Source organism: Elaeis guineensis, chromosome 1, assembly GCF_000442705.2.
Source record: "Elaeis guineensis isolate ETL-2024a chromosome 1, EG11, whole genome shotgun sequence".
NCBI lineage: Eukaryota > Viridiplantae > Streptophyta > Magnoliopsida > Arecales > Arecaceae > Elaeis > Elaeis guineensis.
In genome coordinates, this window is record NC_025993.2 from 73,296,537 (window position 1) to 73,313,278 (window position 16,742).

The following is a 16,742-nucleotide window of genomic DNA, read 5'->3' on the forward strand; positions in this document are numbered from 1 at the left end:
TAACCATTTTCAAAACCTCGTCACTCTTTATAGACTTTCTAGACCTCCATAAGAGACCTTTAATCAAGCAACTTTCTTAATTATGGTACATGACCCCATAACTTAGATATTAAGAAATGGTCGCCAATTTTGACCATGTCATTGTCCTGACACAACTACCAGTGTTATCCAAATTTGAACTAGAAGCTGGCAACATCCCTCACAACACAGGAATTCATAATTAAATCGGGTGCCAAATTAATTCGATCACTCTAGCTTTAGTTACAGCCATGACATCGATCAATTATGTAACCTCCATTACGGTGGACGTAGGTACAAAAGCTATATTAATGTCAAAATCATTGCTCTACCAACGGGTTACATTAAAATATGCCACGATGGTAACGCAATTTTATTATGGGCGTAGCTGTCGTTGTTTCATCAAGGATTAGTGCATTGAATATAGTTACAGGGGTTACATCAAACGCCGTTTAATATATTCTATTACCGTGTGGGTTAGTGCACAAAAATTTCGTTATAGACCTAGTCATTTCACCTAGAAATGTACATGTCCCTTCAGAACGAACGAACCATGTGTGACACTCTTGAGATACTCTAAATGTTAACAATGCGACACCAATGCCAACAAACGCACGGCTATGAACATAAATGTTACCAGATGTCGTACAAAGGATGATTGTAAACTAGATGGCAACTTAAGGTCCATAATTTGGCAAAAGAAGCTACTTTAAACACGTCTTAGGGAAGGGCAAAACAAACCATTCTTTGGGTAACTTGGGCAAAACAAACCCAAGACACTGCTCATAGTCTAATTCTCATTACAAACTAGTGCCAACAGATGCATGACCCTATCAACATAAATGCTACCAGCTGCGGGAGCTACTGCAAGCAAATTTCTCGGAGGGGAAAAACACTAAACTGATGGTTTAATTGTCATTAGACACTAATGCCAATAGCCCATGAGACTTCTCGGGAAGTCTTACAGGAACAGCTATCAGCATAAAACTACAGGCTGTGCACCTGAGTGGTGAAGACCAAATAGCAGCTTAAATCCCATCATGTAACATAGATTGCTGTATAAATCTTCCATATACAGGAAGCTCTAAAAACTGGTACCACAAAACTAGACTCCTTAAAAGCGAAGCCTCTTTATATTACAGTAAAGAAAGAGAACATGCTGTCACAAAAAACAAAAGCGTTTTACGTCACCATGCATAAAGAAAATGTGTTTTATTTTCCAAGTTTTCCACACGTAATCCATGTCGCTCATACACTTCAGAAATAAAGAGAGTATCGTCAGATCGAAATTAATTGCCGATTCATTCATTTCCATGAAAGAATTACAGAAAGAAACTATAGCCCTGCAGGATGTAGTGGAAAAGGGAGTTGCAGCAGTTGATCTAACAAGAAGTGATTAGTTACTTTTTACAAGCAAACACCCCCATACTTGCAATGATGGTGCACTGATGTTCCCAGTGAGCTGAGAGATTGTTTTGGCAATATCATGTGACAACTGTATTTACCATGATTATTTTGCTTTGCATCTCACTATCGAAAGCAGGCAAAGAATGAACAAATTAATACGCTGAAGCAGAGAGAAAACCAAACACCACGTAAGAAACAGCCATTGTGATTGCTTTTTCACAAGAAGCCAGCAGCATATTTCATTAACATAGAAAAATACATCGAGAGTTACTTTCTTATGTAATATAGCTTATAGGTAGACCATAGATTATTACTGTACAGATTCTAGGAAAGAAGGAAAAGATCATCAACAGAAGATAACCAGTAAAGACCTCGACTTGGCAGATGTAGCAGTCTGCAAACGGTTCGATAAAAAGGAGCAAACGACTGAACCATCAAAAGCCATGGCAAGAGAACTCAGCCATGATGCTAAATGATCTAGAAACCGTTCATTTCTAAAAGGTAGGTGCGCCGCTTCACCAATGCTTTCACTGCCGCCTTGAAAGGTCCATCAAAGGCCCCAGAAATGAATGCCTCTACCTCCTTCCTGCTGCTATTGTTGCCACTGCTGCCCTCTCCAGCAGGCTTGATTGCCACTAGTGTAGCACCCTGCATTCCCATTCCCTCAGGGAGCTCCAAGTATGGAGCATACCTCAACTTCATGTTGGACGCCGGCACCTGAGTCCTACTTGACGATGCAGAGGCTGCCAATGGCTTTTCTCTGAACTCCCTCAGCTGCTCTACCCCCATGGTTAGTGTCCCTTGCCCATCAGCATCTGTCAAAACCAAGCTCCTCAGTGTCGGGTGATCCTTGATTATCTGGCGAAGAAGGTAATGCCTCGTTGATGCAGCAATCAGAGAGCTGATTGTCCAAACAACACGCAATTTTAGACCACCATTTGTATAGAACGACTCAGGTATACTCCCATTGTCTTCTGCCGGCTGCTCCTGATTGGAAGAAGCTGGTTTGCCGTCCATCCGAGTGCCCCCCAATATGACACAGTTCTGGAGAGTGCTGCCAAATTCTGCCTTCCATTTCAAAAGGCTCCCATCTTCTGTTCCAACATCACCGGCTGGGAGTTCGATCCTAAGGTTGCGAATGTGGGCGAAGTTCTTCAGGACCTGGGCAGGTGAGTGGTGGGATAGTTGAGGAAGGAGGGATTTGTTCCCACCACTGGGGTTCTGAAGGTGGTGGAAGGGTCTGAGAATAGTGAAGAGCATGAGCTTCAGGAGGTGGGACAAGAGGTTTCGGGGCTTCGGGGAAGATAGGTTTAGGGGCTCGTCAGGATCACCATCAACAGTAACAACACGGTCAATCCTAACATAGACATCATCGACAAGGGGGACGAGGGAATTGAAGCGCTTTGAGACAGCAGAGCAGCGGCCGAGGGAGCGTACATCTGCTAGCTTGTTGAAGATGAGGAGCACCAGAGGGTCGGGTATCCGATCAAAATGGTCCTCGCTGAGGTATGGATCAGAATGAATTCTAGTGTTGGACTGCATTTTCTCTAGATCGAGTTCTCAAATGGGAATTTTCCTATCTCTCATAAACTTCAATATGATCAGATTAGGGGTCCCTTCTTTTCCAACCCAGATGTAAAGGGTTTCCACACCCACAGAAAAAACATTGGATTTTTACCAATAAATACGAGAGTTCTGCAAACGAGAAGCTGAAACGCCCACAACCTACAGGACTCAAAGATCTGAAATATTAAAGACAAGCAAAAGTTGATGGATTAGAATAAAACCTACGCTCTTCAGCATGATATTTCAAAACAAATATTTTCTCTTCCACAATTTCTAGGGTAAAACTTTTTTTGAGTTCATTGTACTAAATTTTCAACAACAGAAACCACCACTGAGCGCTCTAATACGGTGTTTTCCATCCAAAAGTCTTGCAATTACTTTTCTGAAAACTTATAATCTTTAACACCCTAGAGTTAGAAACCAATAGGAAGCGGTTTGATCAGGCGTTGCGAACCAAAAGATTTAGATATTACTTAGAAACAAAACCTTACAACCTTCAAAATACTCAATTTGAGAAACTCCTCCAAAATAGCATCCCCAGGCCATGGATGATGAAAAAATTAAGAGAAATCCTTAAAAAAGTATCATCAAATAAACGTTTTTAAATGACTCAAAGAACTAATTTTACCCCGAAAAATTTTTAAAAAAAAAATCATCACAAACATCACCACCATCTCACAATGTCCAACCAAAAGTCACAAAGAATCACCAACGAAGTGAAAGGAAATTACCTAAAAGGTGTCTGTTTCGCCTCAAAGTCCAATCTTTCGCACGAATCCACTCCCATCCAAGGAGGAAACCAGTACCCGTCCTTCACCTCCTTCCCCGCCTCGCCTCTGGAATCGAAAACGAGGGTTTCACCGCCGGTCCCCCGACCTCGGAGAAACTCCAAGGATAATGAAGCGAATCTGGTGGGGAATTAGGGTTTCCGAGGGAGAAATATCGGAAAAGATTAGGGTTTTATCGATCGATCTCGACCTTAAACTCGATGGGGAAGCGATCCTGGGAAAAGGATCGGTTGCTCGTCTCGGGACGCGGATTTAGGTATAAATCGAGGCGGTGTTTGCGGCGCCGTTGGTTTCCGTTACCACACGAGGGGCAGTGGAAGGGAAGAAACCGCTGACGCCGTAAAAGTCAGCAGTTTCAGGATTGATAACTGCCGCCGTAAAGGGTGCGAGGGTTGATAACTCGCCCAACTATGCAATGTGACCCAACTGCAACGGAAGTACAGCTTACCAACTAAAATTGAATTCAGCTCTTTTCAGCCCGAGTCTGGAAAAAGAAACCTATTTTTGGGTTTTGATAGAGTTTTTTTTTTTTTTTGAGATATAAATTTATAAATTTATAACTTTTTTTTTGTTTAAGGGGATGTTGTGTTTAGATATGATAAAGGTTGTATTAGTTGTATTGCTCGTGATCCATGTTTGAAGTCAGACCATCAAGGTAAGGATGGCCAAAGTGACATTGTTGCTGGAGCTTCATCCGAATATCTACAAAAAATCCTCATCGAGATATTCTTCGATAAAAATCTTTCAATATTCAAGTCAAAAGATGAAGAATAATGAGAAAGAAAGAGTAGGAGTCGAGAGCTTACTTTGAGTGTCTCAGAGTCTCTTTATTTATAGGAGAAGAATTGAAATTGTATACGTCTCGGAGTCGTGATTGCTTTCGTATTTGACGTACCGATTGATTCGGAGAAGTTATTTTCTTTTGCAAGAGATTTAAGCATGGAGGAATTTTTTTTTATCTGGACTTTTTCAATTTAAGAGAGAGAGGTAGATCTGTGGGTGAAGAGCTTAACTCAGCTATGGATGAGCTAAAATAGATCGTCCAAAGTTGAGATTTTGAAGATCGTGGAGCACACGTTGTTGACCTTAGGTGATTTAGAATTAGTCGGCTATGGACGAGCTAAAATAAATCTTCCAAGATCGAGGTGAAATCATCGGCAAGGGCTAAGGACATCTATAGCAGCCACAGCTAGCTCAATAAAATGTACCCGATGATCTTCGTGACTATTATACGCAACGATTTGACAAGCATCCATTTCTCTTAGATCGATCGGAGCTGAGGATCTTTCCAGTCGAGATCAAGGTATAAATCCATAACACCATACACTTGAGAAAAACCTCCAATCAGAACCTAAAGAACCCCTCCAATCTCACTTAGGTGGTCTCCTTCCCCATAAATCTTAGAAAAAAAGAATGAAATGAAAAGAAAAAAATTAAAGAGGAAAAAAATCATCAATTGATGTGGGAAAAGATTTTACCTGTTAATTTTTTCCCTTGTTTTCCTCTGGTTTGTCAATCCTTGGAGTCTCAATCTGATGGGAGGCTTGGAGTGGCCGAATAGAAAAGTTTAGATGATATTTAGAGTTTTAACTTTCAATATTAGGCCACCACTGCTAGAGGTGGGGATAGTGGGGACACACCGGCCATCGAGCAAGAGTGAGCGAGAGAGAGAGAGAGAGGGTGGGGGCTCGATCGGCCTAGGGGGTGGAAGGGATGTGTTGGTTTGATCTAAATGAGACAGAGAGAGAGAGGGGGGGGGGGGGGGGCAATTTTGATGTAAACGAGACAGAGGGGGGAGCTTTGATGAAAACGAGACAAAAAGAGAAGGGGGTGAGGGTTTTAATATTTAAATAAAAAATATATCGAGATAGATTTGAAGTAGGATATATCATTATTCATATCTAATCTAAATCTGCTTCAAATATTTTTTTTTAAATCCATACCTATCCTACCTCTTAATCGAATCGGATAAAATTCGTTCTATTCGGATCGAATTGGGTCAGATATCCATTGGATCGAGAAAAATTATCATCCCTATGAAACAAATATGTTGAAGGATATAGTTATAATATCAATTTTTATTTCAATTCATTCTAATTTTAATTATGATTTCAATTGCAAATCAAATGCATCCCGAATGTCTATTTGGATTGAGTATGAAGCTTTTTCAACTGCTATGAAAATTTATAATATTATTGTCACTAATACTGCTAGCTAGATCAAGTTGCTTATAAATTTTTGGATTGCAAATAGTAACTATTTTCAAATTATCATAAGAATCATTCCAAATAATGGAAAAGTATTTTATTTTTAAAAATATATGTAGAAATAATGTCCGTAAAATTTATATTTTTTCTTTTTGTCAATCACTTCTTTCTTTAACGGTGAGAGCATGTAATTTTTTATTCATATCTTTCACGATAAAAAAGGTCAATGTTTATGATTAGTTTTTAAGTTTTCTTTAATACATTTATTTGAATAATGATTATATATGCTTTAAATTAAATCTTGGTTTTAAATGATAAAATAGCTATTTTATATATTAACTAGTTAGCTGAATAATTAAAAAGAGCCTAAATTAATGTCGAATAGGAGCAAGCCGCTTGGCATCATATTTTAATCGCTTAGGATGTGGATAAAAGGTAGAGGTCTTTCATATTCGGATAGAGAAAGGGAGAAGGGGGCGGTGAGAGAGGCACGAGAGAGTGCAATTGGGGGCGAAACTCCTATGATTGGGAGAATTTACATATACTTTGCATTTTTAACTGACAGTTTTGAGACATAATAGGTTATCAACCAGCTATAAGGAAAAATCTGCGCCCTTTCACTTCAAAAACTAGAATTAAGTCATAATACTTCTAAATATTATTAATTAACATATAAAGCTATTATCACTTTGGCAATTCCTTAGCTGGTCTTAGGTAGCCATCCTTTGGAATTCCCGTGAGAAATGCCTAAGCGGCCATGCAAACACTAAACGTTTAAGAATCTCCAAAATTTAAGATATAGACCAATACTAATCAATATTTTCATGAACTTGTTATGAACATCAAAAATAGACTAGCAATCGAAATATAGCCATATAGACTACTAGAACATGTTCTGTTGGAGTAAACCAATCGATCCTCGATTTTGATCACTACGACTCCGACTGTACATCGGCCGAACAGATAATACCGATTCTTTATCAACTGACCGAGCTAATTACGCCGACCTACTGTTGGTTAATCAACTAAGATTGGTTGACCGACTAATATTTGACTACCATCGATCGATAGCGGACGACTTAGATCTTAGCATGCGACAGCATGATAGAGCTAATAGCCGACAGTCACCCATAGATTCTGCCGACATACAGTCGGCTATACTGACATATGGTCGGCAACTTGCTCAACATACCATAACCATCGCAAACGATTATCGACTATGTCATGGCTATTAAGGGAAAGTAATGCCCCACTAATTCTATATTTATGGCCCGATAATTTAGCGCTATAAAAAGCGAGACCATATGCTCGACGGTTACACTAGAGTCACCTATAAAAAGGAAAGATAAGTGAATAATACAGCTAAGCCAATTTTGGGTCAAAGCTCTGCTATTCTCGATATTAAAATCTACTATTCACCAATTCTCTCTCTGACTTAAGCATCGGAGGATCCCCGTCGGACACAACTCCGATTTGTGTGGACGTTGTTTTGCAAGTGCTCATCACAGGCAATAGGGAGTTGGCCGCAACAGATTGACGCACCAGGTAGGGGTAGAACTTATTGCATCATGACGAAAATCAAAACTCAACGCTCGAATGCAACCGGATCAGCAAGACACTCTTCCCGTCAGGAAGAGGTTCCTTCCCCTCCTCTAGTAGCAGAGCCTAGTTTCTCACGTCCCGTGATTACCATGGACGTCCAAATTGCTGCACTCGTGCAGCAAATGAATGTTCTTATGGAGGCAGTTAAAAACCTCCAACAACAGCAGATCCAATAGCAGCAGTAGCTGCCGGTGGAACAATCGATGGTGCATTCGGTGCCGTCCAGACACAACTGCTGCCATCCGCGACGATCACCTTCTCCTTCTTCGGAGCGACCATCTCGACTTTTCCGTCAAGACGAACAATCACATTCTCGGCACTCTCAGTGTACCACTCATCGTTCACGGTGTTCCCCGTCTCCTTTCCATCTCAATAGCATTAAAAAGGAAAAACAACCGCGAATGCCCTCTGCTTCTCCTTCAAGCTCATCGAGAGGTTCTACCTCTGGAGTTTTCTAGCAACGACGGTTCGACGATTATGACCGCAAGTTTCAGGAGATCAACCACCAACTTGCCCAGCTTCAAGTGAAAGGTCAGAAGTCCTCCAATGACTACGACTTCCACACCGTCCAGCTTCTTTCTCGGCACATCTTGGACCAACCGATCCCATCTTGGTTCAAGATGCCGCAAGTGGAGCCATACGACGGCTCCACTGGCTCGATCGACCACCTTGAAAGCTATAAAGCTCTCATGACAATTCAGGGGGCAACCGACGCCCACTTGCGGTACTTCGACAATTCAGGGGGTAACCAAGTTATGGCAGGTATGACTCCTATACTCCTCTTTCTGCTCCTCATGCACAGATCTTTATAAAAATCAAAGGAGCAGAATACCTATGACACCCTCCACTGATGAAAGCGTTATCGAGGAACCATGATCGAAGGAAGTATTGTCAGTTTTATCGTGATCATGGTTACGATACCAAACAATGCATCCAACTCAGGGATGAGATAGAAGCCCTGATCAATGAGGCTACCTCAAAAAATATAGGAGAGATCCTCCAATGCAACCTCCTGCTGATCGATGACCCCAGCCGCAAACAGAGGAAGCTGTAAATAATCAGCCGACTGTAGGAGTGATCAATATGATCTCCGGACGATCGAATTAGGGGATAACTTTCGAAGAAGAGTCGATGAAATGACGATGACTCAACAATGTAATAACTTTTTCGAAAGAAGATGTTCGGAGAATTCATACTCTACATGATGATGCTGTTGTTGTCTTGGCAATGATAGCAAATTATGATGTAAAAAGAATCTTTGTAGATAATGAAAGTTCAACTGATGTTCTATTTTACTCGACTTTCTATTTTACTCAGAAGAGTCTTGACCCCATTGGTCGGCTTCACAGGAGATGCTGTCACAGTGGAAGGAGAAATCTCTCTCCCCTTAACTGCTGGAATCGAACCATAACAGAGCACTGTTCTTATAATATTCATGGTAGTTCGAGTATCTTCGACTTATAACGTCATACTCAGACGACCTGGGCTTAATGCTTTGAGAGTAGTGATTTCGACATACTATTTGTTTGTCTAATTTTCAATAAGATATGGGGTTGGAGAAATGCATGGAGATCAACAACTCACCCGACGTTGCTTTCTTATCTCCACCCAAAATAATAAACCTGAAGACTCTTTGCCTGTTGACAAATTGGATTAAAGAGAGAATCAGGAGAGGGGTGAACCAGCTAAACAACTGATTTTCATCCCGTTAAAAGAAGAAAAATCTGAGAAAATGATCCAATTTGGATTGCAGCTACCCGACTCTGAGCAGCAGCAATTAATAAAATTGATCAGAGCCAACATCGATATTTTTACTTGGTCGGCCACCGACATGCCCGAGATCCCTTCAGAAGTAATAACTCACCGATTTAATATCAACCCAAATATTAAGCCGGTGAAACAGAAGAAATGACCTTTTGCTCCTAAAAGATAAAAGGTCATCGATGAAGAAGTCGACAAACTCCTCACAGTAGGCTTCATCAGAGAAGCTACATATCCTGACTGGCTCGTTAACGTGGTGATGGTAAGAAAAGCTAATAAAAAATGAAGGATTTGCATCGACTATACCGATCTGAATGAAGCTTATCCGAAGGATAGTTTTTTCATTATCAAAAATTGATCAATTGGTGGATGCGATTTCTGACCACCGACTTCTGAGCTTCATGAATGCCTTCGCTGGGTATAATCAAATCCGTATGGCATCAGAAGACGAAGAACACACGGCTTTTGTGACTGACAAAGTTATATACTGCTATAAAGTAATACCTTTCGGTCTGAAGAATGCCGGTGCTACCTACCAATGGCTAATCAATAAGATCTTTAAGACAGATTGGATGAAATATGGAGGTATATGTGGACGACATGCGGGTGAAGAGTCTTTAAACTTCAGATCATGTTCGGGACCTGGAGGAAGCCTTCGGCATACTTCGATGGCATCAGATGAAGTTAAACCCGACCAAGTATGTATTTGGGGTAACCTCTGAAAAATTTTTCAGATTTTTTGTTTCATAATGAAGAATCGAGGCTAATTCTGAAAAAATAAAAGCTATTATTGACATAAAGCACCTAAGTTCAAAGAAAGAGATACAACAACTCAACGAAAGGATTGCCGCTCTCAGTTGATTTATTTCTAGGTCGGTCGAGAGATGTCTACCATTCTTCAAAACTTTATGACAGATGAAGGACTTCTCATGGTCGAATGAATGCCGATAGTCTTTCAAAAACTTGAAAACCTACTTGGCTTCTCCATCTTTGCTTACAAAACTAAAGATCGGAGAGACATTGTATCTCCACTTGGTGACTTCAACAGAAGCGGTTAGTTCAGTGCTCGTCTAGGAGGATGAAAATCGAATCCATCAATCGATTTACTACACCAGTAAAATATTTCACAATGTCAAAGTTCAATACTCAAGAGTGAAGAAAATGATTTACACCCTAATCATATCGGCATAATGACTTCGTCCGTACTTTCAAGCACATCCAATTATGGTCTTGATGGATTAGCCATTGAAGGTAATCTTACAACGATCTGATACGTCAGGTCAGATGGCGAAGTGGACAGTGAAGCTTGGAGAGTTCGACATACAATATCGTCCACGACCGTCCATGAAAGCACAAGTTCTGATCGACTTTATTGCAGAATGTACAATATCCGATAATAAGCTAGAAGATACAGATAATAATACAATAAAGGAGACTACGACTTCCGATCCTGACCTAAGGTCGATCTGGGTGCTGCATATTGACGGAGCATCTAATGCACAAAGTAGTGGAGCTAGTCTTATACTCACAAATTTTGAAGGGATAGTCACTGAATACGCCATTCGGTTCAACTTTAAAGTCTCAAATAATCAAGTCGAATATGAAGCACTTTTAGCCGGCTTGAAGATAGCCAAGGAGCTTGAGATCGACAGTTTGAAGATCTTCACCAACTCATAATTGATTGCTGGATAGGTCAAGGGTGAATTTGAAACCCGAGATCCTACTATGATGAAGTACCTTCAGAAGATGAAAGATATTATAGCAAGCTTGAAATACTTTAAGATCTTTCACATTCTCAGAATCGAAAATGTTTGAGCCGACATACTTTCACGATTGGCTACTACTGCTCTCAACTTGCTGGGTCGGACATTCATTGAATGCCTCAAATAGTCGAGCATCGACAAGTCGAGGAAGTATTGTAGCTCACCATCAAGCCAAGCTGGATAGATGCGATCATCCAATACCTGATCGATGGGATCCTTCTTGCAGACTCTTCAGAAGCTAAACGACTTCGATGGATAGCCTCTCAATATATGATGATGAATGGCCATCTCTATAAAAGGTCCTTCTCTCTCCCCTCGCTAAAGTATTTGGGACCCATAGATGCCGACTATACACTTAGAGAAGTACATGAAGGGATTTGCAAAAATCACTTGAGGGATAAGTCTCTAGCTTATAAAATCCTGCGACAAAGATATTATTGACCCACCATGAAAAAAGATACAGCTAAACTCATCTGAAGGTATGAATCATGTCAAAAGTATGCAAATATACAACATCTATCGGCTAGTCAGCTAACATCGATTGTAGCACCATGGCCTTTCGTACAATAGGAGATCGACATGCTTGGTCTTTTTCCTCCGGCATCTGGTTAGAGAAAATTCATAGTGATCACCATCGATTACTTTACCAAATAGGTAGAAGCCGAACCTTTGGCATAAATCACTGAAAGCAAGATAGAAGACTTCATTTAGAAATCTATCATTTATAGATTCGGTTTACCGCACGCCATCATCATCGATAATGGTCGACAATTTGACAACTAAAATTTCAGAGAGTTCTATGCCAAATTTTATATTACACACAAACTTACATCGATCGGCCATCCACAGTCAAATGGAGAAGTGGAAGTGACCAACCGGACAATCCTGCATGAGCTAAAAATTTGACTGAATAAAGCCAAAGGCCTTTGGGTAGAATAACTATATCCGATCTTATGGGCATATCGAACGACTTTCCGCATACCGATCGAAGAATCTCCTTTCAATTTAGCTTATGGGACAGAAGCAATGATACCGCTCGAGATCGGATTGTCGTCAATAAGAGTCGAATAATATAGTGAACCAAGCAACTTCGAATGTCGGAGAGCCGACTTAGATCTCCTTTCAGAACTCTGACAGCAAGCTCAAGTTCGGATGACTGCATATTGGCAAAGAATAGCCCGGTATTATAATGCAAGAGTCAAGCCGAAGATCTTTTGATTAGGAGATTTGATCTTAAGAAAAGCAGAAATCTCAAAACCCTTAGATCAAAAAAAAATATCTCTGAACTGGGAAGGACCTTACAGAATATCCGAAACTCTTAGATCGGATGCATATCGGTTAGAAACCCTCGAAGGATTGATGATTTTTCAAACATAGAATGCCGATAATTTGAAGATGTATTATCAATAAAGTCATCGATATGTACATTATTTAAAATACAATCAAAATTTCAGAATCACAAGTCTTTGACAAATTTTATCAACTACTGGCTATATGTCGGCTTTCACTACTAAAATCGAGCTATCTGCTATACTTTGATACGAAGTTTATCTCAGCCTCCACTATAAAAATAGAAGAATCAGCTGCTTCGGTGATCACTGTATTTTGATTCTCCTGTAAAAACTGACATATCGACTACAATCTCAACCGACATCGACTATAGACTTTCACTACAAAAGTTGAACTGTCGATTATACTTTAGTTCTCAATGTCGACCCTCCATTGTAAAAATTGACTATAGTCGAAAGACTAATATGCCGACTTAGTCCCAACTAAGTGGAACGGAAATACCAAAACGACCAAAAGTCGAATTAAAATTATATCGATATGGCTATAGCTAGTCAAAAGATATTTGGCTTACCACCGATTATCAAATGATTCGATGTATAAACTCAATCAAGTGTTGGGTACTAGATATTTGACTTATCATCAAAATACGTCGAGGACTACGCGACTAACTGATATTCTATGAGTCTTATCGAATGATCGGATCACCGATCAATGTTCGGTGGTTATTTTACATTGCAAACATTGCAGACATTCCAAAAAATAAGAGTTTCAAACTTAGAAATATTTTCATTTATTGTCAACAAAAAGTTATAAAATTGGATCGAAGTCCGACTACAAGTATCAGACTACAAAAAAAAGGGCAAAATACACCGACTAAGCTTCATCACCATTCCTGTTCCTTTGTTCGGGGGTAGCATCGTTGACTTGAACGATTTCGGGCCCGATCAGTGCTTCTTCTTGTGTCAGAACAGCTTCTTCTTCAGCAACTCCGTCTTTGGATCTTGGAGGGACAATGTTGCTCAAGTCGAGGCTCGGATATAATTTTTCGACCGCATCTTGATTGTTTTCATACCCGACGCAGTACGAGGCAAAGCCACTTTCGAGAATCTCTTCTTTGAATTCTTCCAAACCTCAAAAATCCTCGACTGTCCGACTTAGTGCTTCCTTTGCCGACTCTACTTCCGTCTTTGCCAAGTCAGCATCGGCTCGAGCAGAGGACAATTCTTCTTCGGCCAGTGCCAATCTTTTCAGGCTGGCCCGATGACGTCCATATTTGGCTTTGAGTTCTTCGATGCATCTGTCTCGCTCTTGTCGAAGCTGGTGGATAGAGTGTTTCTTGCTCTTGACCTATGATTCAAGAGCCGAAATAGCCTCGTGAGTCGATTTAAGTTCGGCCCTCAAGGATACCAAGTCATCAGTTAGTCGGAAAACTTCCTCCTGAAGTTTGGCTTTCCACTTTACTACCGACTTGAGTTGTTCAAGCGCAGCCGCTTTCTCAGCATTGGCAGCTATCACTTTATTCTTTCATGCACTACGGATATCGTCGAACTTCGTGTAACCAACCTCCAAGTCAGACATATCGTGGATCAACTGCAGACAGAAGATAAGTCGGATTAAAAAAAAAAAACTTACCCCAATGATTGTCGGATAAAAGATTAAAAATATCTCGACCACCGACCATTTCTTTCGACGCTCCCGATCAGTCAGAAGAAGAATAGCCTGGCACAGTCACTTGGCCAGTATAGAATTAACCATGACTGATTTATCGACAGACATTTGAAGGTCGAAATGAACTGTATGGCCCTCCGATGCAACTTCTTCCACCAATGTCATCGGAGCTTTCCCTCGGTCTGTTGTCGGTGGCCCCATGTTTGAAAGTGAGGGGAAGCTTGAGCTTGACTGCGCCCCAATTGAAGGAGCAATTGGTGTAGCTGCAGATTGTTCGGACTCTCTTGCCTCAGTCTGAACCTCCTCAGGTGGTGGGACTACCGATGTTGTTTCGATAGTTCTCCTTGCTGCCCTTTTCTCGAACGACGTAGCAGGGAGCACTGTCGGAGCCGATAGTGCCAGGATTGGTTCAGGAACCGATGTCGATGGGGTATTGGGTTCCACAGCCGACGTTGAAATGCTAACTAGAGCTGATGCTTGATGCCTCTTCGACGGTCGCGAAGGCCCGATCTCAGATGCTGCCCTTTTCTTGGCAGCATGCTGACGAATGTTGGCATTTGACACTCGCACCCTCTGCTGCATAGCTGTAATTACAACGGAGGTCAGTATAATTCAGCAAGTAAAAAGAAAGTCAGAAATAACCGACCAACTATACTATACCTAGATGAGGAACCGAACTAAGGCCGGCGTTGTAAAGGGCCTGTTCGGTTACAAGTTCTTTCTGTTTGGGGACCGACATGTCTTTCAGCTGGTGAAAGTCCTCCTGGTTGTCAACCTCTACTCGACTGTTGTCGTTGGGACCGATTCATGGATCGCCCCAACGAGAAGGAAAACCCTAAAGGCAGAAGAAGCAAAGAAGAGCTAGTTTTTCCATCCATGAATGGACGATGAAAGACTGATAATAAAGGATAGACCTTTTCGGAGGTTGAAGAACCACCACCCTCGGACCTTTGGATAAGGTCGGAGGACAAAAAAGATTTGAAAAAGAGAAGGATGAGGCATGGTCGGTAACATTCGACACAGTAAAGCAAAACTAATTATCAGTCGGACCGAGTTCGGTGCTAGCTGAGCCGGACAAAATCCGTAATAATCCAAAATATTTTGAATAAATTTCGAGATCGAAAATCGAAGATCTGCCCGAAGATCTTTGATATAGAAGGCCACCTGGTCCGAAGGAGGGTTCTTCACCTGACCATCGGCTTCAGGGGTAAAAAGTTGAAACTGCTCTAGGATACAGAACTACTCTCGGAGCCGCTCAACATTCAGTCCCGAAAGTGAAGAGGCCTCCACATCCAGACTCGACTGGGATTCATTAGTTGTATTTTTCGATCGATCGTCCTGAGAAGGAGAAGTCCTAGCTATGAGAACGACTCTAAAGAAGACGAGAATCCTAGAGGAAGGAACTCAAAAAGAAAAAACTGAACTGGACCTGAAGGTTGGGAGTGAGCGTTGAGGCGACAATCTGGTAAAGTCCTGGTACCAAAGACAGTGAAAAGCAAAAATTTGGCTAAGAGTGACCCTATGTATAGGATCCCTCAACGGTCGAGATAAAAGTAATCAAATCGAAGATCTACCAGATGAAGACAAATGGCAACATCTGGACCAACCATTGATCGGATGGTTTGATGCACCTGCTCCAGATCAAGCCACGTCTCCTCTATCTGCATGAACAACTCTGACCCAATAACATTCAAACACATGGCACAAATCTATTTGTCGACATCATATCATCCGACGTCGAATCGACTTTCCGAAATGATGCCTGATACTGACAACTGATATCGGATCGATCAGTTAGTGTAACAGACAACCGTACCTACCAACACAACAAAATAGCCATATCTTGGAGAAAACGGCATTAAAATCGGGACTTGACGTGATAGAACTCTCTTCGTCCAATGTGATAAACCATGTGGCAATTCACATGTCAGCTCACTTTGGACTTGAGAGTGGGGGGCAACTGTTAGGGTAAACCGATCGATCCTTGACTTTGGTCACTACGACTCCGACTATGCATCAGCTGAATAGATAATATCGATTTTTTATCAACTGATCGAGCTAATTATGCCGACCTACTGTCGGCTAATCAACTAAGATCAGTTGACCGACTAGTATTCGACTACCACCGATCGACAGCGGATGACTTAGACTATCAATATGCGACAGCATGACAGAGCTAATAGCCGACGGTCACCTATAAATTCTGCCGACATAAAGTCGGGTATACCGATATATGGTCGGTAATCTGCTCAACATACCATAACTGTCGCAAACGGTTATCGACTATGTCACGGTTATTAAGGGAAGTAACGCCTCACTAATTTTATATTTATGGTCCGACAATTTAGCGTCATAAAAAGCGGGACCATACTCGATGGTTACACCAGAGTCACCTATAAAAAGAGGAGGTAAGTGAATAGTATGGGTAAGCTAATTTTGGGCCAAAGCTCTGCTACTTTCGATATTGAAATCTACTGTTCATCAATTTCCTCTCTGACTTAACCATCGGAGGGTCCCCACCAGATACAACTCTGGTCTGTGTGGATATTGTTTTGTAGGTGCTCATTACAGGCGACAGGAAGTTGACCACAACATGTTCAAACTTTGCAAAGATGGACTCATAGATGACAACATATAAAGGCACACTCCTGCAGAAATTGCAATATAGATTA

At 41.2% G+C, this 16,742-nt stretch overlaps 1 protein-coding gene across 2 annotated transcripts; it reads right to left on the bottom strand.

The window, feature by feature from the left end:
* Positions 1–1,614: 1,614 nt before the first annotated feature.
* LOC105034383 (F-box protein At4g18380) lies at positions 1,615–4,118 on the bottom strand. Of its 2 annotated transcripts, none has more exons than XM_010909523.4 (2): positions 3,723–4,118; positions 1,615–3,167 (listed from the first exon to the last, which is right to left on the bottom strand). In XM_010909523.4, exon 2 carries the CDS (start codon positions 2,965–2,967, stop codon positions 1,903–1,905), a length of 1,065 nt encoding a protein of 354 aa, XP_010907825.1. In that variant the 5' UTR covers positions 2,968–3,167; positions 3,723–4,118; the 3' UTR covers positions 1,615–1,902. The 2 variants fall into 2 exon arrangements, with proteins under 2 accessions (XP_010907825.1, XP_019702543.1); XM_019846984.3 differs by having other exon boundaries at positions 1,615–3,150; positions 3,723–4,093.
* Positions 4,119–16,742: the final 12,624 nt, after the last annotated feature.

Bases quoted from the DNA above. Each gene is read 5' to 3' on its own strand.
- LOC105034383 (XM_010909523.4), bottom strand. From the start codon at position 2,967: ATGCAGTCCAACACTAGAATTCATTCTGATCCATACCTCAGCGAGGAC.